Source organism: Talpa occidentalis, unplaced genomic scaffold (genome assembly GCF_014898055.3).
Source record: "Talpa occidentalis isolate TD23 unplaced genomic scaffold, MPIMG_talOcc4v2.1 talOcc4.5, whole genome shotgun sequence".
NCBI lineage: Eukaryota > Metazoa > Chordata > Mammalia > Eulipotyphla > Talpidae > Talpa > Talpa occidentalis.
This window is the reverse complement of record NW_023604861.1, coordinates 112,236,670-112,262,374: the sequence shown is the minus strand read 5'-3', so window position 1 is coordinate 112,262,374 and position 25,705 is coordinate 112,236,670. Positions and strand designations below refer to the sequence as shown.

At 40.8% G+C, this 25,705-nt stretch overlaps 1 protein-coding gene across 2 annotated transcripts in view; it reads right to left on the bottom strand.

Annotated features, from left to right (window-relative positions):
- LOC119259348 (S1 RNA-binding domain-containing protein 1) overlaps positions 1-24,685 on the bottom strand; it is a 170,136-nt gene extending 145,451 nt beyond the window's left edge. The window contains exons 1-5 of one of the 2 annotated variants that reach the window (XM_037528130.2): positions 24,637-24,685; positions 22,979-23,043; positions 16,998-17,077; positions 11,258-11,438; positions 5,147-5,533 (exon numbers count right to left, since the gene is read on the bottom strand). In XM_037528130.2, the coding sequence (XP_037384027.1) occupies positions 5,147-5,533; positions 11,258-11,438; positions 16,998-17,077 (648 nt within the window). In that variant the 5' untranslated portion in view covers positions 22,979-23,043; positions 24,637-24,685. The remainder of the gene's footprint in view (positions 1-5,146; positions 5,534-11,257; positions 11,439-16,997; positions 17,078-22,978; positions 23,044-24,636) is intronic. The other variant, XM_037528129.2, reaches the window with a different exon arrangement.
- Between the last annotated feature and the right edge of the window lie 1,020 nt (positions 24,686-25,705).

Below are 25,705 nucleotides of genomic sequence, written 5' to 3'. Positions count from 1 at the left end.
CAATGATACCTCCCCATTCTGTAGCAGCTATATGGATCAAAAGAACTTTATCTCAGGGCCTCCCCGGTGGCGCAGCAGTTGAGCGCTGGGTTGCGAAGCTGCCAGCAGCCTCTGCAGTGCCGGTCCGATCCCCGGCCACTGGGCGAGGGTCCCACATGGCGCACAGACCTCTCCTGCCACCCGCTGCTCCCCTCAGTAGTGTATCATCAGTCTGCCTATTCTGTTCCCAGCTCTGGCTCTGGTGAATTCTCTCACCCTCCCACGCTTCTGACTGTACCCAGTGCTTGTATAAATAAATAAATAAATAAATCTTTAAAAAAAAAAAAAAAAAGAACTTTATTTCAATTTCAGCTCCACATTTTGTTCAAGTATCCGGCTGTTTTACAACAACCACAGAGATTAGTCTAGTCAACATGAAGCTCAAGATTTGGGCTGGATCTCTGGATACAGGATACAGGCATAATTTCATCCTCTAGAGAAATAAGGTTTGCACTTGTAGAATTTTAAAGCTAGGTAAAGTTAGAATGACAGTGCTAAGAGAATCATAAATCATTTCAGTGCCCTGACTAAACTTTCCTATTATGTACATCAATGAATCTCCTTCATTGTTCAAGACCATTCAAGATAGGTTTTTTCTTCATGAACCAAATACATTCTAATTAATGTCCTGGGTATCACTGTGTTCTCTATCATACCCATCTAATCTGTCACCATGGCAGCAAACTGAACTTTTAAAACATCTGATCCTCCCTTCCCTTTCTGCTATTATCATCTTTTATCTGAACCACAGAGCAGTTCTTTTGTTCTTTATGAGTTCCACCCAATCTCTCTTCATCACTACTGATTGTATTTTTAAAATACAGATAAAATAAATCCCTTATTTTTTCTCTTGTACTTTTGAACAAAAACTCCAATGACTCTTATAGATACTGGTAAAAGTCCAACCACTGTCACATAGTTTCAGAATCCCTTACCAAGCTTGGTCACAAACTTCCTGTCCTCAAGGGGTTAGTAATTAAGAAGGGACAATAGGGCCTTCCTGGTGGCTCAGGCGGTTGAGCGCAGCACTATGAAGCTGTCTACAGCCTCTGCAGTGCCGGTTCAATGCCCGCCACCCTGGGAGCAACCCACATGGCGAGCAGACCTCTCCAGTCTCGCCCACTGCTCTCCTCAGCAGTGTATTTCGTCAGTCTGCCTGTTCTGTTCCCCACTCTGTCTCTGGTGAATCCTCTCACCCTCCTGTGCATCTGGTCTGTACCCGGGTTCTTGTACAAATAAATAAATCTTAAAAAAAATAAAAAAAGGGACAATAAAACCATTACTGCAAAAAAAAAAAAAAAAAAAAAGTATGTGCAAGATAATAGGAGGTGTAATGTTTTCAGAGAAGTGGAAGATCTTCCTGGGGTAATCAAGGAAGGCTTACTGCAGAGGTAGCACTTCAGCAGGGCTTTGAAAAATAGGCCTGTTTCTGAAACACAAATTTTACATGATTTTGGAAGAGACATCTGTGAGAGCAATCCATAGTAGGGTTGCTCTACTCAGTCGTTTTTAACCGAAAGGGGCTCAAGACAGCTAAGGCCCAGAGCCACATCTGGATAGCACAAGGCTCTAACAAATCCAGAATCATTCTATGTGTCAAGGGAGGATATGTTGCAGCTTACATAAATTTGATCCTTAAAATTAAGGATAATAAAACTACATATAAGAAGTGATAACTTTGGGGCCTCCATATCATCCAACTTCTATCTTAATTCAATCAAACATCATTTTAGCTCAAATTATATACCAATAACCTCATAGGGGCTAAAATAATCAAAAAGTGTAAAAATATTAAGTCCCTCTTCTCAAGGACTTTACGAACTAAAAGAGGAGATAGACAAGTAGACAGTTAAAATGCAGTGTGATTTGTTCTCTTATAGATGCATATATAGATTGTTTTAAGAGCACAGGGGAGACAGAAACATTTAACTCTGCAGCAATGGAAAGACAAGAAAGAAGGTATCTCCAGGAAGGCAAAAGAGGGCAGAAATTCCAGAAAGAGAGAAGAGCATTATCAAAAGTCACTGATGAGCATGTTTTTTTAATTGCTTTAAGTTCAGTAATGCTAAAATAAACAAGTGCTGTTGAGATGAGATGAGAAATGGAAAGATACATAGAACTAGATAGTGAATTCTATAGTTTGAACTTTGTACTGAATAATACTGAGTCACTTAATAATCGATCTGCTCCTTACTTAATTTCACTTGTTGAGACAATACCCCTTAAACCTTCTTTTGCAAATCAGTGCACTCCTGGACTAGAGCAGAGGTTCATAATTTGTATGCCCAGAACCAAGGGGTAATGAGGACTTATTAGAAATGCAAATTCTTGGGGGTGGGGGGTGGGAAGGGAAGGATTGGGGTCAGAATGGGGCTTTTGCAATTGTATGGGGGAATATAAAAATAAAATTTATTATTTAAAAAAAAAAAAAAGAAATGCAAATTCTTGAGGACCTCCCTGGTGGCGCAAGGGGTTAAGGACTACACTATGATGCAATATGCAGCCCCTGCAGCAAGAGTTCCATCCCCAACCAACCAGGGTGAAACCTACATGCCATGGCAGACCTCTCCTGTCTCGCCCGCTGCTCCCCTCAGCAGTGTACTTTGGTCAGTCTGCCTGTTCTGTTCCCCACTCTGTCTCTGGTGAGTCCTCTCACCCCCTGCATCTCTGGCCTGTACTCTAGCTCTTATATGCATAAATAAATAAATCTTTAGGAAAAAAAAAAAGAAATGCAAATTCTTGAGCCTCACCCCAGAGTTTCTGATTGGGCAGATCTATAGCAACCACTTCTTCAACTCACAGGCAAGGAGTACCAGATTCTGAAAATAGGTTTATTTCAGCTATCAAAACTCACTTCTAGTAAGGAGGAGAAGGAGTGAAAAACTGCTTAGAATTCAAAGGAAAGACCCATGTTACCCTAGTAATATTACCAAAGGCCTTAAAATGAGGCCTCTGCTTCCATGTGATACTCCACCCCAACAATGGACACTGCTGCAACCAACTTATCATGGACTCTTTTACTCCTCGCAGCTCTTCTGCCACTCACCACTTGGCAGTCAGGCACTTATCTCTCACTATACTTTTCTTCCTCACAGCTAAAATCTAAAAGTGTCCTCTTCTACTCTCTGTGCAGAAGCAGAGAGATCTGATCTTCCAAGAGAAAATAACAACTAAGACAAACAGAGAAGCAGCAAAAATTGGCTACTACGAGACCCCTGAAAGAAAAAAACCAAGAGAATGTTTTCATCAAGTCCTTAAGTTTTCTAATTTCTGGTTCAAGGCTGTTAGGAAGCTTACTTTGTTCCTTGCATGCTTTGGAAGGCCTCTGTATCCTTAATAAACTCTTGTCTGCTTAAGCTCATTAGAAGTAGGTTTCTACTTGCAACCAAGAAACAGTTGGCTAATGTTTTTTGAGAAAGAAAAATCTCATTATCATCTCTCTCTGTTACACAGATTAGGAGGCGGGGGTGTGAAACAAAATTTCATAGAATGAATGGGCCTTGACTTAATTTTGAATAACTTATTACTAAATTCAAATGTAGTAGCCATTACACTTCCTCCTTCCTTCCATTCACTCCTACTATTGACTAGAGGTTCATCTATGTCTATAACAGAAATAAGTTTAAAAGTGTTCACAAAGGAGGAGGGAAAGGAAAGGGGGAAAGTTCACCTCACTCCTTAAATCTGAAGACAAGATTCTGCAGTTTAAGAAAGCCACCAGAGTGAATCAGATGCAGATGGTCCATGAACAACCTTTTTGAAATACTTCCTTATAGGCCTACATGAATAAAGAAAAAGAAGGTGTGGAAAGGAGTTGAAGTATACTGTTTCTCCAAGAAATTGTGGACTGTTTAATTCAGGAACAAAAATGAGAAGAAAGCTATAAAACAACATTATATTATTTAGTGGGAGAGAGATTAAAAAAGTCATAATGAAAAAGTACTAGTGATGTTCTGCTAACAGATAATTGAAAGAGATCATTGGTACAAAGAAGTTACTCTTAAGGAAGGAAGGTGGGGGTGGGAAAAAAGGGGGAAGGTGCTCAATGGCCTATGGTAAAGGACTATGGGTGCCTGATGGTAGGTGTGGTGTGGAAACATACACCTGAGGAGGTGGGAACCTACTCCCCAAAATCCTATACAGTGTTGTAAACCAATGTTACCTCAATTAAAAAAAAAATAACTAAAAAAAGATATTATAAATGAATAATATATAATTAAAATGAATAATAATAATGAAAGGATTTTCTTTTAAAAGGGACACAGACAGTCCCAGAATATGTAGTATTAGCAGCAATTTATAGCAGGAGAAGGACACATCAGAATCATGAGGAGACAAACAACTGGGATGGAGGTTACCCCTGCTCTATCGGGAGGGGTACAATATAATTAAGTTTGAAATGTTCCCAGAGAGTGCTGGAACAGACAAAAAGTTGAGAATTACTGTTTAAGAGCCACTCCATGGTAGAAGATTACATAATCTTCCTAATGATACACAGTGTTGTAAACCAATGTGACCTATATAAAAAAATAAAAAAAGTTTCAAGATTTAAAAAAAAAGTCACTCTTCTTCAGGTCCTCTCTACCATCCTAAAAGCTAGCCAAATAAACTGGGAGCAATTTGATTTCCCCTGTAGCAAGAAATATCATTATGGTATCTAGAGTTGAAATTCAGATAGAATTTTCCTTTAAAAAATTGGTAGGCCTTGTTTACACTATGCATTAAATAGACATTCTAGTAGCCAATGACCCAGTCACTTGCACTGCTTTCACAGGGAAATACAGTCCAACTTCAAAGCAAAAACTTAACAAAGAATCTAAAAGGGAACAATTTGTCCTTATAAGCTGTCACTACAGTGTATTTTCATTAAAACACCATAGCGAGACTTACCTTGCATGAGGTCATTGCTCTTAGCTAAAAAACTGATGGTGACAAGTTATAGTATAAAACAGTACACCCAGGAAACAAAACAAAGTCCAAAGCTCCAAGAAATCATGGACAAAACTGAAAAGAGAATTACAAACCCCCAACTCTTCCCTAGTCAGTGTACCCCCTCGTGAAAAAGAAAAGAATCAAGCCAACTAAAGTGACAGAAGGCTGCACATACCTGTACTATGTCCCAGTTCATTTCTACCTCCTCTTTGATATCGCTGGCATTTGCCGGAAACCTGACAGGCTGCCCCTGAGGACTTGTTTCAGTCTTCATTTTCTTTAGAGGGGGCTGACCAAATCTAAAGTCATCTTCATTCTCTTCCTTCTTGCATGCACCTTCCCACATGGTGCTAGTGGACGGTGTCTCTGTACTGTAATCCCCGCTTTCTAAGTTGCTGGCTTTGTTGGTTTCTTCATTAACTTTTAGCTTCTTGGTCCTCTGAGCTGAGGCTGTCTGAGCTGAATTTTTCCGTTTTGTCTTTGCTGTTTTCTGAGTCTGCACAGTACCCAACTTGTCTTTTCTGTCTTCCAAATCAACATCAGCAATAGCCACTGAGTTATTCTATCAAATCACAAAGAGAACAAAAGAGAATTAGATGATAAAAACCAACTGCTCTGGAATATTACTCAGTGATAAAAAGGACCAAACTTGATACACTCAAAAACTTGGAAGAATCTCAAGAAAATTATGTTGAATAAGGGAAAAGATGCCAATTTCAAAATGTTACTTACTATATGACTATATAGCATTCCTGAATATATTAGTGGTTGTCAAGGGTCAGGGACACGAGTAGGAGTGGGAGAATGGGAAGGAAGTGGATGTGGCTATAAAAGGAAAACACTAAGATTCTTTTGTGGGGACGGAACTATTCTGTGGTGGATACACAAACCTACACCATGTTAAAAAAAAAATGCAGAGAGCTAAATATATCCATAGGCCCAGCACCCACTAGCACATGTAAATGAATTCAAATAAAACTGGAGAAGTCTAAATAGTATCAGTGGATTTTTATCTATACCAATATCTCACTCTAGTTAAGCAAGATGTTACCATTAGGGGAAAATGGCTAAAGGATACAGTGATGTCCCTCTGTTTTACTTTTTATAACTGCATGTGAATCTATAACTAGAAAAAAAAGTTAAATTTTTAAAAATGAGTAAAGAATAGATGTACACATGCCAGAAAAGCCAAGATTTAAAATGTGCAATCAAAAGTCAACCCTTTAGGCAGCAGCCCTTCTGCCCGCCTGTGCCTATGCAGGTGTGTCTCTTTGCTAACTTCCTCCCTTTGCAAAGCAACAACAGCTGTTCCCTTGGCCACCTGTGACTATGTTGGTCCTTCTCTTCACTGACCTTCTCCCTTTGCAAAGCAGCAGAGGCAGCTCTCCTCCCACGGCTCCCTGCCTGTGACTATGCAGGCCTCTCTATTAACAAACCTGAAACTTTCGGGGGCAGCTCATTTGGCCTGCTTGTCTATTCAAGTGTTCTTTACTCTTCTCTCCCTTTTTACAATAAATTTGCCCGCCTAAAAAAAAAGTCAACCCTTTAGGTAGAGAAGAGTAGCACACACTAGTAAAACTCAATAGGCTATCTTTGTCACTAATTTATGCAGAAGGTGAGAAGACAAAAAAACATCACAATAGCAGGGCAGTGCATGCACTTTCTTTATTAGGAGTCTGCAGAGCAGTGCACACACCACTATGGCTACTCTCTGCACCACCACTGTCCCCTCCTTCCCCCCGAAAGTGACAGGTCAGGTGTAAAGGATGGAGACCTGGCCCTCATTGTGGCACTAGAGTTACCTCTAATACAATAGACCCAGATCCTGCCTACATGGCATTTACAATTTCACCAGCTAGGCTGTTTCCAGCTACCTAAAAGATTCAGATGGCACAAATGTGAACAGACAGCAACTCGCAAACTAAATGTCAGTCAAAATTCAATTTTCTCTCCTATCAAATATTTTTCCAGGATTGCTGACTGCTGAAAATTTTGGGAGCTACAATACAGAACATATCAACCCCCCAATGCCCACCCACCACTATCTGAACCTAGAAATAATGTACATAAATAGTTATCTAAGTATTACATTTTTTTAAATAATTTTTTTAAAGATGTATTTATTTATGCATACAAGAGTGGGAGGATGAGATGTGAGGATGAGAGGATTCACCAGAGACAGAGCGGGGAACAGAACACGCAGACTGACTGAAATACACTGCTGAAGGGAGCAGAGGTCTGCTGTGCCATGTGGGTTGCTCCCTGGCCGGCCAGGAATCAAACTCGTGCTGCAGAGGCTTCGGATTGTTTCACAGTGCAGTGCTTAACCCCTTGTGCCGCCAGGGAGGCCCCTGAGTATTACATTTTTAGCTGAAAATGTAACAGATAAGAACAAACATACAGCAATAGAATGAACTTTAGGTCCATAAGAGTTCATAATAAACTGATTAAATGAATTCACATTAGCTAAAAAAGTGTCAATCTTATAGAGGGTTATCAGTCACAGAGGAGAAGAAAAAGAAGTGTAAAAAGCAAATATGATCATCATTCTTCTAAGAAATATACTAGGAGGAGGAAAGCTAAGCAAACAGATTGAGTATTTTAGTTCCAATGGTAAAGAAATCTTGCATGAGATGAATACATCAGAGTACCTTAGACTCATGCAAATAAATCATCGGATTTTCATTGTGACAAGCACAGTGCCTGGACCATAGCAGGCATTCAGTAAATTCAAATGAATGGCTTTATCTAATTCTCCTACTTGTAGTCTATGCTCATCAAGTGAATTTCTGATTGTTATTTAATTCCCTAATTAGTTTAGCCTCCAAGGAGAAGAAGTGATAATCAAAAGAATTTCAAGTCCTTGTGATGATTATATCTACTCAGCACACTGGTTTTATACATCACTCTTATACAACAGCAAACACATCCATAAAAAATATATTGGTTGTTGAAATACTAACAAAATAGAATAGATTTCTAATACTGACTTAGAAATCACTTACTGTCAGTAATCTATGCGTAAGTCAAAGTCTCTTGCCTTTCTCTTGCTTTCTCATCTATCAGGATAAATAATAGCACCAATTCCGGGGGTTGTTGTGAGGATTAAGTAAGATGTTGAGCATGTTGCCTGGCTAATGGTAAGCACCCAAATGCTTACCACCATCATTGCTAATGCTACCATACTAATACCACCATCATTACCACCATCATTACCACTGCTACCATACCTACACCACCTCCAAGGAGAGGGAATAGAAAATTGATGAAGAAAAACTAAAATGACTAAAGGTGGGAAGTTTAAAGTATGGGGGGAAAAAAGATAACCAACAATCAGATTTCTCTGGAGTCTTCGGGCACTATTTATCTACTGTGACTCTGAGTGTGGTCCACAGACCTGTAAGGACCATGAGAGTCTTGTAGATGTGTCATGATAATACTAAGACATTATTTGCTTTTTTCATTATTTGTCATTTCACTAAAGATGCAAGAGAAATGGTAGCAGTGGTTGTCGAGGAAAAGCACTCATGCAACCTTTTGAGTTGTGAGTTGAAGTAGCTTCTTTTTTCCATAAAAGACCTCTCTTACTTGAAAGAGTGACTTAAAAACTATGGTTTTTCAAACTTGGGTTTCTGACAGACATTTTATCATAAATGAACTAAGTGAGACTGTCACTACTTCAAGGAAGCACCTGACATTTGGGACCAATAATAAAATTCACCTTTTAAAGTGAAAATTTGAATATTGGAAAATCTCTATCTGCCTGTGAGCTTGACAGCTTCCCAACACTGTGATGAGACGAGTGGTTATAGTAACAAATGTGATTTTTTGACACTGTGTGAAAAAAAGTGCTAACATTTGGAAGATTTGCATAAATCAGTGAACCAATATTTTCCAAATGATCAAATTTTTATACTCTAGTGATTGAGCCAGCAGAAGAAAATCTGACAAGAGAAAAAGGTAGCCATCTTTGTGAAAATGTGCGCAGAAAGCAAAGAAGTCCCTGCTCCTTCCAAAGCCAAAGTCAAAGCAAACGCTCTGAAGGCAAAGAAAGCAGGAGCCACAGTCACAAAAGAAGGATCTACATGTCACCCATCTTCCAACAGCTCAAGACACTGGTTCTGAGGGCAACCCAAATATCCTCAGAAGTATGCCCCTACGAGAAACATCCCAGACTACTACACCTTCATCAAGTTCCCTGACCAGTGAGTCAGTCATGAAGAAGAGACAAGACAACACCATTTGTGCTCATTGTGGGAGTCAAGGCCAACAATTACCAGGCTGCAGAGCTTTATGACACTGACATGGTCCAGGTCAATACCTTGATCAGACCTGATGGGGAAAAGAAGGAATTAAGTAGTGGTTCTCAAACTTGGTTTTTCCTGAGGAGTTTTAAAAGCAACACAGAGGCATAGCCCCCCCCGCCCCACCCAAATCTGTAAATTTTTTACAGATTTAAATGGTCTGGAAATCAGGCCTACATGCTGACATTTTTCAAGTTCTCCAGGTGATTCTATTTTGCAGCTAAGATTGAGAACCACAGACAAGAGGTTATGTCAAGGCTGCAAAGTTATTGACAGTGAGGGCACTTGAACAAGTGAGCTAGAAGGAAAGTAGATGAGGGTACACAAGTTGGGCGGTTGAAAAAAAAGTCAACAATAGCATAGTTTCTGGTGATGACAAGATTTAAGTTAAGATTATGAAATGGGTGGTAAGGGCAGAGAAGAAGAAAAGGTTATTGGAGAAGAGGAGGTCAAAGAACCAAGAACACAGAGTATATAACTTGGCTCATCCAAATAAGGGAGAAAACCACTAAGAATAATGACAGAAGATGGCAGAGCAAAAGATACAAAGCAGCAGCTAAAGTCTTCAATGACTTGAGCATGGTCAATGGGTTGGTAAATGCCAACAACATGAAGAAGAAACTAAATGATGAATTTTGCTTGTGATTTTACTCAAAATAGATTTTTAAATTATTAGAAGGCCAGCCTTTCTAACTGTAACAAAAATAGGGTTTTCAGTTATTTAATTTGGCTGTGGTTTCAGCACAGGAAAATACCAAACATAGTGACATGAAAACTTCTGGCTTTCATGAGCTATGAAACAAGCAAATTTGGGCAAAATTTGGAAAAACCCACACTGCCTTTTAAGTGAGAGACTTTCTATTTGAGTTCTCTTTTTCCCTTTAAAAAATATAAATACAGGGCCTCCCTGGTGGTGCAAGGGATTAAGCACCACACTGTGAGGCAATCCGCAGCCTCTGCAGCACAAGTTCGATCCCCAGCAGGCCAGGGAGAAACCCAGATGGAGAGGCAGACCTCTCATGTCTCGCCCACTGCTCCCCTCAGCAGTGTATTTCAGTCTATCTGCCTGTTCTGTTCCCCATTCTGTCTCTGGTGGATCTTCTCACACCCTGCATGTCTGGCCTGTACCCCAGTTCTTATATGCATAAATAAATACTAAAAATATATATATATACCAAATACCACTGAAAAGATCAAGAATTCACATTGGTTGTTAGGGTTTTTAGCTGTAATGTCTTGAATTATTCTTTAAAACTTAGAAAATGGGATCCGTGCAGTTTATTCAAGAGAGGGGCGTAACTTTTATCAGATTTTCAAAGGGTCTGTGACTCCAATATAAACAATCCTGAACCACGGTATTTTCCGAGGTTAGACAATTTACGTGTAAAGCCAAGATTAATGAAAAACCTCCAAATTCTGCCAACAACATGAGAGAAGTCTACACTTTTTCAGCTGTAGGTAAAACCCACTAATTCATTCAAAGTATGTTCACTGAAAAGCTCAAATATAAAAATGAAGAAAGAGAGGTACTAGAAAATAAGACAAATGTTTGATTCAAGAGTCCTATCAGGGCACAGAAAGGTACAACTACCATCCCCTACTATATGCAATAAATGTGTCCATGGGAAGTCAGGCATCCACTCCATATTAAAAGGATATGGGAGCTATTACTTAAAGGAATAACATAATGAACGATTTTGGAAATGCATAGTTCTTTTTGTAATGCAAAATACCATATCGTTTATTGCTGTAGTTTTAATCTATATTGGAATACATAGTGTTTGCTTATAGCAAGAACTAAATATATGCCCATTAAAAAAGATTTCTTTAACTCCAAAACAATGGATCTGATGGTAAATACTAAGACCCACTGTCCTGCAATTTTTGTCATTTCCATGCTCTGTCCAGTCTATTTAAGTAGAACATAACATCATCAATAGGAAAGCACTACAGTGTTCCCTCTATCCAGCTAAAGCACCTACTAGTTCCTCCTTAACGCTCACGCCTTCTGAGTCATCACCAATCCGCAGGGTCTTCTTTTTCACCCTTGGCACCTTCTTTGGTTTGGATTCCTTGGGAACAGGCTGCTTACGGCTTCTGGGAACCTTCTTTTGTGGCTCCCAGGCTCTATCTTCCTTATCATCTTCTTCAGAAGCAGATGATCTAGGAGTAAATTGACAGAAAAATATCCAGGAAAAAAATGAATCCTTTGTTAAAGGTAAAAAAGATACACAAGCTTCTTGAAAAAGAGAAGATAGAACGGGGGGTGCCTCCCTGGTGGCGCAAGGAGTTAAGCACCACACTATGAAGCAATCTGCAGCCTCGGCAGCATGAGTTCGATCCCCAGCCAGTCAGGGAGCAACCCACATGGCGTGGCAGACCTCTCCCGTCTCATCCGTTGCTCCCCTTAGCAGTGTATTTCAGTCAGTCTGCCTGTTCTCTTCCCACTCTGTCTCTGATGAATCCTCTCACCCCCCGCCTCTCTGGCCTGCACCATAGCTCTTGTATGCATAAATAAATCTCTAAAAAAAAAAGAGAGACGATAGAAGAATTTAATATAAAACAGAGTGATGATCACAGTGATGAAGAGATAATGCTAAGAATGACATGACAGAGTTGATTGGGAACCAATGTAAAAATACCCTCTGACACACTGTAAAATTACAGGTCTCTCTATTCTCCTCTCACCTAGACAGCAAATATAGACATATACACTCAAGACATAGGAAATCATTATTACCTTAAGTAATATACTGGGTCATGTCACACCACAGTCATTGTGAAGTTTTCCATTTTAACAGTGAAAAGCACTTAAATCATTTCCTAAGTGCTAATCAAATTCATTTAAATCGTATTACCAATGTAAGGAGTAGGAAATGGCTCTAGGAAACACCCTAAATTACTTAAAAAGCCAACACCAAGATTCTTCCAACTGCTTTAATAAATCCTTTTTTTTTTTCCTTTCACAGATTAGATTTGTTTCCTGACTAAACTGCATCAGCTACAACTACAATACTTTTTTTAACAACCCAAGAATCAAACTCACAGCAAGAGCAGAGAAAAAGCTGTTATATGAATTCTGGTAAAAGGACATCATACTCCTGCCAACCCACCTAATTCCATTTCTTCCCCTAAAGTTAAAGGCTAATGCTAGCTGGAATGGACAACCACTTCCTGCACAGAAACTAGAGAACAGGAATATCTGGGTTTCTGAATGGTCTTTTTGGAAGCAAAAACCTGATTGCATGACCTCTTAGCTAAGTTACGCCCTAAAAAACATAATTATAATTATGATAGGTCAAGCAACTGATAAGTTTGTAAGTGAGCTCTCTTCAAAGGTGGATACTAACCAAAGCCTAAGAGTAGGCAAAAACCACAGGGAAAATCATTAAACTAACATAATACAATAACAATGTCAGTGAAAGAACCTAGAATTTAAAAAATCAAGGAATAAGGAAATCATTCCACAGCTCATACTCTCACCAAAATGAGCAGAATGACTTCTTTCTACCTTAGTCTCATCATCTGTCAAGCAGGACTACTAACCTTATTTATACAGGAATATTGCCAAGATTACATGACAAACACAACTACTTTCAGTTATCACGTAAGTGCAGGTATTATATTATCACATATGAGGCAGTCCTGAGGCAGATAGTGAACTCCGCTTTCTAATCATACTTGACCTGGCAGCAGCATTTGGTACTTACGCCTCACAGCACATCACTCCCCTGGTTTTCTTCCTGTTTCCCTGTCAGCTTCTCTTTAGTCTCTTCACAGACATCTCCTCTCCCCACCATTTCATTGTCATGACCCTTCAAGGCTTAGTCCTCAGCACTCTTCTCTTCTCTCTGCACTCTTACTAGATGCCCTTATCTCATGCTATAGCTGACTGCAGAGTAATCTCAATTTTATAACCCCAACTTGACCTGAGCTCAAGACTTATATATCCACTTGTCTAGTAATCATTTCAAACTTCCGTGTCCAAAATAGAAGTCTTGATTTCACCCCCACCTCAGACATGTGTTACAGGCCCTGATAGAAAAGAGTGAGTCTTTTGCCCTCCAGGGAAAGAATTCACCAGAGAACACTGGGTATAGTTGAACCAAGCAGGCTTTATTAGATACTCAGGCCTGAGGCAGCTAGTGCAGGGAATAAGAATTTTAGTCTGGCTCCTCAAAGGCAGTTAGGAAGACATTTACAAGGGGGAGTTCAGAAGGTAGGGAGGAGAGCAGCATCATAGCTTATTCTAGGTTGGGCTACCCCCAGGCATGAGCACACAGGTTACACTAACTGCACATGAGGGCTCTTGGCCTTCTCCTTCCAGAAAAGTGTGAGATAACCGTTAGTCAAAATTTTACGCTTTTTGTCTAGCATGGCACCTCATGGTCAGTGTGGTGGGCAAAACTGTTTGGAAGGGCTTGCCAATCCATGATTTAGTCCACCTCTTTAAACAGGAGTTGGGACAAATCATCCCACTGGCTGGCAATTTCTTTTTTTTTTTTTTTAATAGAGGCATGTTTTATTTATTTATTTGTTTGTTTGTTTGTTTTGTTTATACATGCACTGGGTACAGTCAGAAGCTTGGGAGGGTGAGAGAATTCACCAGAGCCAGAGCCGGGAGCAGAGCAGGCAGAAGGACCGAAGTACACTGCTGAGGGGAGCAGCGGGCGGCAGGAGAGGTCTGCGCGCCATGCGGGACCCTCCTCTGTGGCCGGGGAGCAGCCGGGGATCGAACCGGCGCCGCGGAGGCCGCGGGCAGCTTCGCAACCCAGCACTCAACCACTGCGCCACCGGAGAGGCCCCTGGCTGGCAATTTCTTTTAACTAGGCTATTTCACCCATTCCACTTGAGTCTTCCCAAAATTCCTGTCTTTCCATGATACCCCAAATCTAATTCACCAGCACATCCTCTCTATCTTCAGAATGTATCCCGAATTAGACCACTTCTCACCACTCTCATTTTTAGGATCCTAGGTTCTACCAGAATCTCCTTAACTGATCCTCCTGCTTCCACTCTTGCTTCCCTACAGTCTATTCTCCACCAAGAAGCCAGAATGATCTTTTCTAACTATAAACCATATCATGTCATATACCTGCCCAAAATCTGTCCAGTGGCTTCCCAACCCACTTTGAATAAAATCCTAACACCCTGCCATAGACTATTAGAGTCTATCCATCCTCCCTGCTCACTTCCAATTACTCTCTACCTGGTCTCTGGTCTGGCACATTAGTCTTGCTAGTCACTGAAGACACCAAACTCATTGTTACCATAGGGTCGGTCCTTGCATTTGCTGCTCCCTCAACACCCATCCCCTAGTTCTTTGCAAGTTACACCTGCAAATCTCATTTAGATTTCTTGTCACATTCTTCAAAAGAACTTTTCTAACTATGTATCTAAAGTGTCCCACAACCCCTTGCCCTACTTTATTCTTCTTTACATTACTTATTATTGCCTAGCATTAATTAGTCACTTATATAATAATTATCTCCAGGGCACCTACTGTGCTCAAAAACAGAGGTTCCCAATTGGGAACAACCCTGTCTACTCCCAGGATAACTGGTGATGGAAAAGTATGAGATAGTTCTGATTGTTACTACTGGGGAGTGGGAGGAGAGAGATACTGGCATCTAGTGAGTAGAGACCGAGGTTCTGTAAAACATCCTACAATGCAAGGGAAGGAATCATCCAGCCCACAATGTCAACAGTGCTTAAGTTGAGAAACTCTAATCTAAAGCAATAAAAAATAAAAATAAATAAAAAAACTTCCTGCTCCTGTAGAGCTTAAGTTCTAGCGCAAGCATTATTGTATGTATTTAATTGGTTACTTTCTCTCTCTTTGTTCAACAATTTATCACCAGTCTGGGACACAGCACTCGAGAAATATTTGTTGAATAAATGAATGAATAAGGCTCACCATATTCAACCCAAAAAATTTAATAAGTCAAAAAGTATAGGGGAGGGCCTCCCCGGTGGCACAGCAGTTGAGCGCTGGGTTGCGAAGCTGCCCGCGGCCTCTGCGGTGCCGGTTCGATTCCCAGCTGCTCCCCGGCCACCGGAGGAGGGTCCCACATGGCGCGCAGACCTCTCCTGCCGCCCGCTGCTCCCCTCAGCAGTGTACTTCGGTCCTTCTGCCTGCTCTGCTCCCGGCTCTGGCTCTGGTGAATTCTCTCACCCTCCCGCGCTTCTGACTGTACCCAGTGCATGTATAAACAAAACAAACAAACAAATAAAGAAATAAAGAAATAAATAAACATGCCTCTATAAAAAAAAAAATTTTTAAAAAAAAAGTATAGGGGAGTGCCTCCCTGGTGGTGCAAGGGGTTAAGATGCAACTTATGAAGCTAGCCGCAGCCACTGTAGCATGAGTTCAATCCCCAGCCAGGGAGCAACCCACATGGCGCAGCAGACCTCTCCTGTCTCACCTTCTGCTCCCCTCAGCAGTGTATTTCAGTTAATATGCCTGTTCTGTTCCCCACTCTGTCTCTGGTGAATTCTCTCACCACCCCATACCTTGGGCTTATAGCCCAGCTCTTGCATGAGTAAATAAATAAGTCTTTAAAAAAAAAAAAAAGTGTAGGGGAGCAAAAATCTGCCACCCCTAGCCACATCTTTTTGGCAAAAGGTTAATTTCTGGGAGGGACCGTGAAGACTGGGTGGATGTTGCTTTTGATGTTTATTTCTAAATTTCACTCTATAAGCATGCCTTCTGCCTTCTACTTTCTTCCCACAACCTTCTTTGTCCTAGCTATGCTATTTAAAATGGTATCTAAACACATGAGGATGAGTTACTCAGTCATGATGGGTCTTTCCCACATATAATAGAGGTATACATGTTATTTTAAACTTCTTTTTGCTTTTTCTGTCATCAATCTGCCTGATGCTTGTTCAATGATTTACCAGTCTAGAATACCCCAGAGGGGTACAGGATGATTTCTTTTCGTTACAGATACACCTCTGTGATGGGGACGGGCCATTTTCCCAGCCACCACTTAATGCAGCCATCTTGGACTACAGGTTCCAGTGTGCCATGAACCAGACTTCCTGAGCACAAGAGTAGCTACTGGGAACAGGTGAAGCTGAGTGGCCAAATTAAGCTATATAACTTGGAAGGCAAGTGAATTGTGAGGCTCTTGCCTTTCCAGCTTTGACTTGCACCCTGGGACTTGAGGAACTTGGAAGGAGATGCATAGAGACATGTAGAGACACATGAAAGAGACATGAGGGTGAGAGACACATGAGGTGGCTGTCCTTGGCAGAGACAATGGCAGTCATAATCTTGATTTGGCTCCTTTTGTCCCAGAACTGCCTTACCCCTGCCTGGCTGCTCCTCACCAGAAGAAACCTGAGACTTGTGGCAAGTTTTTGGATCTCAGCAGCCCTGCTTCAGGTCAACCCTATTTGGCTAGTCATTTGCCCATGAAGGGCTGTGTAATTTGGGAAGTTTTACTGGGAAAGTATTATTAGGAAGATCTTTTTGTCTCTTCTCTCTCTATGCACACTAATTCTATCAAAGATTTTTCACATTAAAATTCTGCTTCCTTTGCCTATGTGCACATGGATGGCCAGATTCCCTTTAGAACATGCACCCCCTTAAGTTTGAGGTCCATGGTAGCTCCTTAATCACACACTAAACTTTGAGTCCCAAATATGAGTGATAGAATGTATTACTTCTTAAAGTATACATCATTCTGCACCCCCATATTAAAGTAATATGCTTACAACTCAGAGAAGGAAGAAAATTCATCTTTGGATTCCACAGTCTGAACCTTTACTTTGGCTCTTCTTGGCAATGTTGACATCTAGAAGAAACAGAACATGAAATCAGCACAATCTGAATTACCTGAATGACTGATCTCTTGTTTTGTTTATAAAATGATGTACTATTTTCAAAATTAACACTCCAATAGTCTTGATGCTAGAAAATGTCATAAGAAAAGAAATGTGGATCATTCACAAGTCCAAACAGTGCTTTCCTCTATTTCCCAATTACGTGAGCAGTTAATAGCTTTCCAATGGTTTCAAAATCCTGGTTAAGTGTGGGCCATCCTTTAAAAAATATAAGCTCCCATAGGGTGACAATACTCAGGGGTTTTTAGCAAGTGTATTTGATGGTTTATCAAAGAGCAAATTATAAAGTCTTTTAATAAGCTGTATATTAAAAACAGGAAATATTTTTTCCTTTTCTGTATGTTCTTGCAGTATAGAGGTCTACTACAGAGCTGACAAATGATGCTGATTGATAAGCAGCCAGGTTATTCTTAAAACAAGACTTCCTTATAATAAACATTTATAATAAATAAAACAATCATTGATACCATTAGAAAATATTTATTAAAAAGCCCAGCTGTAAAAAATAATTAAGACAAAAGAGGCAGGGCCTCCCCAGTGGCGCAGCGGTTGAGCACTGGGCTGCGAAGCTGCCCGCAGCCTCCGCAGCGCCGTTTGGTACTTTGGTCCTTCTGCCTGCTCTGCTCCCTGCTCTGGCTCTGGTGAATTCCCTCACCCTCCTGCGCTTCTGACTGTACCCAGTGCTTGCATAAATAATAAATAAATCTTTTAAAAAAAAAAAGACAAAAGAGGCATTATATAGTACAGAAAGTAAACAAATTTACTTAGCTGATGTTTTATTACCTAAAGAATGAATGTGAAACCATAAAAACTACACAGTACTCTGACAAGCTGGGAACTCTTAAACAAGTTTCTAAACCAGTGAGGTGTTATAATGCCTCTGGTTCTAACCTCTACTTGGAAGAGAAAGCAGTGCCTCATTGAAATTCCACAGACGTTGTCACAAAATGGAACGTGTGCTCCAAGTTGCTATAATTCAACTCAATCCAATCAGTGCAGAGCAGGAGAACCCAGAGGGAATAGGAAAACAATCCCTAGGAAGTAGATAAAATAATCTTCCACCTTTCCTTCACCCCTTTTTGGGATTTTATGTTATATAGATCACATAAGTGCTGCTAGACACTGACCATAAAGAACAAGTAACTTGTGATTGATGTTATATATTTACCACAATAAAGCAGAGAAAGTTAGTATATGATAGGATGGCATTTCAACACAGGGTAAAAATGGATTATTCAATAAATGGCATTAAGACAACCAGCTAGCCCACTGGATAAAAAAAAAAAGTGTTTAATTTCTACCTCCACAACATAAATAAATTCCACATTGACTAATCATTTAAAATGTACCAAAAAAAAAAGACACTACAAAAGTACACTAAAATTAAAGATGATTACCTTCATAATTTGATTGGAGGTGGGAGAGCAGAGATTTTCTAGGCATGACCCAAAATGATTAACAGATTTTACTACCTAAACATTAAAATCCCAAACCAGCAGTAGGAACATTTGTGAATCAAATCAATTTATTCTCCAATTTCCTCAAAAAAATAAGTGCCTGATATCTTGAAATTAAGGGTAAAGGGAATAAAGGCTGAGTGTAAGCTATCTGAGATAGAGTACTAGGTACCCTACTACACTTCATGCTAGTACACAACTGCCCCCAGAAAAAGCTGGGGCATTATTCTAAGGAAAAGGTAAAACAGAGTCTGTAGCCTAGAGAATACCAAATACAGCTGTGGTCATAGGGACCGTACAGATTGAATAATAAATGCAGAGACCCCAGTCCTCTTCTCTCGTTCAGCCTCAAAAAGCTGCTAGTCAGGTCCTTACCCTCCAAGAACAATAAAAAGGCTCTTCTCTGGAGAATCTGACCACCCTATGACAATGAGGACACCAACTTTCCAGAATGTATGGGACACAGCAAAAGCAGTAATAAAAGTATACAGCAATACAGGCTCACATCAAGAAATAAGAACTCAAAGAAACAACCTAATCTCCCATCTCAAAGAACTAGAAAAAGAACAAACAAAAAAAAAAAAAAGTAGAAGAAAGGAAAAAATTAAAATCAAAAGCAAAAAACCCCTTCCTCATATGAGCAGTGCCTTCAGCAGCAGAAGTGGTGGATCATCTGCTAGTGCCAATAATTATCTTTTGCTACTAGGTTGGTGCCCTGACTGGAATTAATTGCTATGTTGCATTGTTTCATTATTCAGTTGCATTTTCTTGTGTGGGCCATGGCTGCATTGTTTATGTTTGTTAAGGGAAAATTGTGTGTATGTGTATATATATATATATAGTATGGCAGAAAACCCTGATGGGGTGGATTGTACGGTAAATGATTTTTCAGGCTTTTCTGCCCTCCCACCATTAGGTTTGTCCTGTCTGATGGGGCACTTGCAGTTGTTACATTGCTGCTAACTGACTTGTTTACTTCTGTGGGCCATGGGAGAAATATTGAGGCAGTCACCTGAGAGAAGCAGAAGCAAGAGAGAGGCTGGAGAGAGGAGAAAAAGAAGGCCAGAGAAGTCCAGTATGAAGACTTGCTGGGCAGGGGGGGTGGGGGGGGGGCGGCACGGGCTTGTAGGCCTCCTACCCCCCTAACATCCCTGCCTGCTGTGTAGCTCATTGCTGCAATGCATGTAAAGCTCAATAAAAGCATGAGAAAGCCAAAAAAAAAAAAAAAAAAGAAAGAAACAGAAATTTTAAAAACACAATCCAAAAGATCAACAAAACCAAAAGTCGGTTCTTTGAAAAAATAAACAAAATAGACAAACCTCTAGCCAGGCTCACAAAGAAAAAAATGGGAGAAAATACAAATAAATAGAATCATAAATGAAAAAGGAGAAAATACAAAAGTCAGAAGAAATCAAAAGAATAATCAGAGATTACTATATTTATATGGAAACAAGTTCACCAATCTAGAAGAGATGGACAAAGTCCTAGAACAATATAATCATCCAAAACTAGATAAAGAAGAAATAGAACATGTAAACAGACCAATTATAAGCAGTGAAATTGAAATAGTAATCAAAGCCTCCCCAAAAACAAAAGTCCAGGACCAGACGGCTTCACAAATGAACTCTACCAAACATTCAGAGATGAGTTAGTACCTATCCTACACTCTTTCAAAAAATTGAAAGGAATGCTACCAAATACGTTTTATGAAGCCAACATTACACTAATACCAAAACCAAACAAAGACAACATACAAAAAAGAAAACTATAGGGCCTCACAGGTGGCACAAGGGGTTAAGCACCGCACTATGAAGCAATCCGTAGCCTCTGCAGCACAAGTTTGATCCCTGGCTGGCCAGGGAGCAACCCATATGGTGCAGCAGACCTCTCCTGTCTTGCCCGCTGCTCCCCTCAGCAGTGTATTTCAGTCAGTCTGCCTGTTCTATTCCCCATCTGTCTCTGGTGAGTCCTCTCATCCCCTGCATCTCTGGCCTGTACCTCAGCTCTTGTATGCATAAATAAATCTTTGGAAGAAAAAAAAAAAGAAAACTATAGGCCAATCTCCCTAATGAACACAGATGCAAAAATCCTCAATAAAGTCCTTGCCAAAAGAATACAACAATGCATCAAAAGGATAATATGCCACAACCAAGTGGGAGGTACTCCAGGGGTACAAGGATGGTTCAATATCTGAAAATCAATTAATCCAACACATCAAAAAAAAAAAGAAAAAGAAAAGCCATATGATCATATCAATAGATGTGGAGAAGGCATTTGACAAAGTTCAACATCCATTTAAATGAAGGCCCTCCCTAGAAATTCTCGGGATAGAGGAACATACCTTAACATGATAAAAGCCATATATGACAAACCCACAGCCAATATTACTCTCAAAGATGAAAAGCTGAAAGTCTTTCCTTTAAGATCAGGAACAAGACAAGGATGTCCACTCTCATCACTGCTTTTCAATATAATACGGGAGGTCCTAGCCAGGGCAATAAGACAAGAGAAAGACATACAAGGAATTCAAACAGGGAAAGAAGAAATGATAGTAAACTATCATTATTTGCTGACAATATGATAATATATACAGACAACTCGAGAAACTAATTAAACTAATAAACAATTTTAGTAAAGGAGCAGGATAAATAATCAACACACAAAAATCAGTAGCCTTCCTATATGCAAACAATCAATATGAAGAAATTAAGAAAACCATCCCATTTACAATTGAAACAAAAAAAAATCAAATACCTAGGAATAAACTTAATCAAGGAAGTGAGTGACCTATACAAAGAAAATTATTAAACAGTGTTAAAAGAAATAGAAGACACAAAGAAATGGAAACACATCCTCTGCTCACAGATTGGAAGAATTAACATTATTAAAATGGCCATCCTACCAAAAGCAATTTACAGATCCAACGCAATCAAATAAAAATCTCAATGATATTCTTCAAAGAAATAGAACAAATATTGATGAAATTCATATGGAGGCACAAAAAAAAAAAATTCAAATAGCCAAAGCTCTCCTGACAAAAAAGGTGGAGCTATCACACTCCCAGACTTTAAACTATATTAAAAATCCATAATAATTAAAACAGCATAGTACTGGAACAAACCAGACTCACAGACCAATGGAATAGAATAGAAAGCCCAGAAATAAAACCACACATATATGGACAACTAATCCTTAACAAAGGAGCAAAGCATATGCAAAGGAATAAGGACAGTTTGTTCAATAAATGGTGCTGGGAAAACTGGACTACCACATGCAAAAGAATGAAACTAGACCACTACCTCACACCGTACACAAAAATCAACTCAGGCAGTAGAGCGCAGTGCTGTGAAGCTGTCTGCAGCCTCTGCAGCGCGGGTTCAATCCCGGTCGGTGGGCGAGGGTCCCACATGGCACAGCAGACCTCTCCTGTCTCGCCCGCTGCTCCCCTCAGCAATGCATTTTGTCACTCTGCCTGTTCTGTTCCCCACTCTGTCTCTGGTAAATCCTCTCACCCTCCTCTGCATCTAGCCTGTACCCCGGTTCTTATATAAATAAATAAATAAATCTTTAAAAAAAAACTCAAAATGGATAAAAGAATTGAACATAAGACCTGAAACCATAAAATATGTAGAAGAAAATACAGGTAAAACACTACATGACATACATCTCAGTAACATCTTTAAAGACTCATCCCACAAAGCAAAGAAAGTGAAGGAAAAGATAAACAGCTGGGATTATATCAAACTAAAAAGCTTCTGTAGGGCCTCCCCGGTGGCGCAGCAGTTGAGTGCTGCGTTGCGAAGCTGCCCGCAGCCTCTGCAGCACCGGTTCAATCCCTGGCAGCCGGGAGAGGGTCCCACATGGCGCGCAGACCTCTTCTACCACGCCCGCTGCTCCCCTCAGCAGTGTACTTCGTCATTCTGCCTGCTCTGCTCTCCGCTCTGACTCTAGTGAAATCTCCTCTCACCCTCCCGCGCTTCTGACTGTACCCAGTACTTGTATAAATAAATAAATAAAAATAAATCTTTAAAAAAAAAAAAAGCTTCTGTACAGCAAAAGAAACATTAGTCAAAACAAAGAGATGCCCTACTGATTAGGAGAAAATTTTTGCACTCCATACAACTGATAAGGGACTGAACACAAAGATCTACAAAGAACTCACATGACTCAACAATAACAAAGTAAACAACCCAGTCAAAAAATAGGCAAAAGAGCTAAAAAGACTCTTGCCCTGACAATCCATTCTCCCCCATATCAGTCCAAAAGATCATTTTGAAAAGGTTTAAAAACTATTCAAAGACTTGCAGGGCACTCCATCTTCCACATAGAATGAAAACATTTTTTTTTTTTTTACCATGACCTTCTAAAATACACTGGAGGGCTGACCCTACCTACCTTGCTAACTACATATACCACTGGATGACGCTCCTAGTGATACAGTCACAATGTTCTTTCAGTCCCTGTAACAAGCATGATATTTTTATTACAGTCTGTTCACTCAAACTGGAGCACTATTTCCCCTGCTAATCAATAGGTTGGAGCCTTCTCATCTTTTAGATCTCAATGTTTTAGGTGTAAAATGGGATTTTCAGATATAAATACACGACCCTATTTACTTTTACACAAGAGCATTCCTATCCCTGGTAGGTTGAAATTTCCCTTCATTCCAAGCTGTCATGTCACTGTGGGCACATAAGCACATTCAAAATCAGTAATTTGAAGGTTGCTGTGATGTTACTAAGAGGCACTAAACCAGGACAAGTGCAAATCAGGGGAAAAGAGTAGAGAACTGCACACACATAAATATTACATTAAATTGGACAAACTACAATTAGAAATTTTTAGGAGGGGAACAACTTTTAAGGAAGCACTTAAAGAAGTTTCCCTGAGGGTATCAAAAGAAGTGTTTGGAATGTCAGTACAGATTGCTAACTAATTATAAAAATTAAATACTAGTGCTGGAAAGTATCAGAAATCATAGCCCTGCTTTTATAAGAAGCGTGAGATCCAGGGAGGTGAAAAGGTTTACTCAAAGAGAAGAGGGAAGAACTAGAACTCAGAACTCAGAACTCCAAACACCTATTGTAGGGTCGTTTCCTATTCCACATACATTACTGTGGAGACAGGCTGTGGCGTGGGAGGTTGGAGGGAAGCCTTAGAGCTTCCCATTCATTCCTTTTGTTAGGGGGAAAAGGATGTCCCAAAGATAATTCCATACAGGCTTTGTGGACTCCACCCCCACCCTAGGTCAAAGTCAAAGACACTGGGAACTCCAAATCCCATCACCACCAAAGGGAAGGTGGCTGGGACCTGAGGGTGGGGTTAAGCAGCCAGGTGGATCTAAAAGGCAGACACGTGGGCTTTGGAGGATCCCCCATTTTTGGCTCTCCACCAGCTCCCAGCGTCCGGCCAGCTCTGAGAGTGACTTTGGGTTTCCAGGTCGTCGGATCGGGTAGGACGCATTAAAGACTTTATTTCCCTATTTTCCCCCTGAGTTGTACATTTTCCTTATTTCCTTTTCTCTTGCAAATAAACCTTTTATTAACCTTTTGTGTGTGTCTGTAGTAGAGTATTCATAAGTCCCTTTAAAGCGCGCGGGTGAGGACCCACAGCCAGGAACCCGTTTAATATCGGGGCTGCTCTATAACACTTTCAATTATTCAGCGCCTCCTATATGCCACGCACACTGCTGAGGATGCTGTTGGTTCGAACAGGACTGTGATCTAACAGGGTGCTTCCTTCCCCCTTCTCCGTAATCTGAAATAGGAAAACAACGTGGGCTTCCCGGGTTTTCCCGCGTGTGCCCCTCTGCACTAGGAGCTGCTGCAATTGACACAGACGCGCCAGGTGACACGCGGCAGCAAGGAGGGATTTTCCCGTGCAGGTTGAGCTACAGACCGCTGAGAGTGAATGTAACAAGACTTCTCTCTTTAAAAGGGATTATCTCCTAAATGAGCGCTCGGAACTTTTTAAGAGGCCCCAAAAATACCGGAGCCCGGGCACAGGGCTAGCGCGAGCCCGCAGGACGCCCGCCAAGGCGGACCTCAGCTCACCTTCCCACCAGGCGTGTCAGAAGGCTCAGGATGCTGTGTGGCCGCGTCTTCCGGTTCCCGCCGGAAGTTTTTCAAATGCCGGAAGTCCCGCCTCGATCCGCCGTGATTGTGGCGCTGAGCTACGGAGGTGGGGTGGAGTCCAGCTGGACGGAGGTGGGGCTAGAGCGAGGGTCCCTTGGGCGCGCTGGGGTGCGGTCCTGCCCCAGGGCTGGGCGTGCAGCTGCTTTTCCCCGGATCTGGGTAGAGGTGGGGCTGAGAGGTGCCTCGAATGCTGCCGTCTGTTTTTCTTTCTCTCTTAACTTCCTTCTTTCTTTAACTTTTTTTTTTCGTGTTTTTTTTTTTTAATTTAAGATTTACTTATTTATTTATACATGCACTGGGTACAGTCAGAAGCGAGGGAGGGTGAGAGAATTCACCAGAGCCAGAGCGGGGAGCAGAGCGGGCAGAAGGACCGAAGTACACTGCTGAGGGGAGCAGCGGGCGGCAGGAGGGGTCTGCGCGCCATGTGGGACCCTCGCTGGCAGCCGGGGATCAAACCGGCACAGCAGAGGCTGCGGGCGGCTTCACAACCCAGCGCTCAACCGCTGCGCCATCAGGGGAGGCCCTTCTTTAACTTCTTTTTGCTCTTTCACTTATCCTCTTAATTTCAATCAAGAATGTTACCTTTTTAATGCATTTTTAGTGATTTGCAGTTGGAAAAAAATAAAAGACTTTGTTCTAAGGGCAATTTTAAATGTTAAGTTCTATAAGATTTTTTGGTGTATTTTGTGATTTCCTAAGTCCTACTGTAAGCACTTTTGCCCCAGTCTTAAGAAAATGCAAGTGTTATAGCAGCACTATTGACAATAGCTAAGCTATGGAAACAGCCCAAATGCCAAAAAATAGATGATTGAATCAAGATGTGGTACCCTACATATACACAATGGATATTACTCAGGAATCAAAAAAGATAAACTCACTCAATTTACAGCAACATGGATGGAGCTGGAAGGGATCATGCTCAGCGAAATAAGCCAGAAAGGAAAAAAAAAAAAATACCGAATGGTCTTGAGACAGGGCAAGCTAGGGT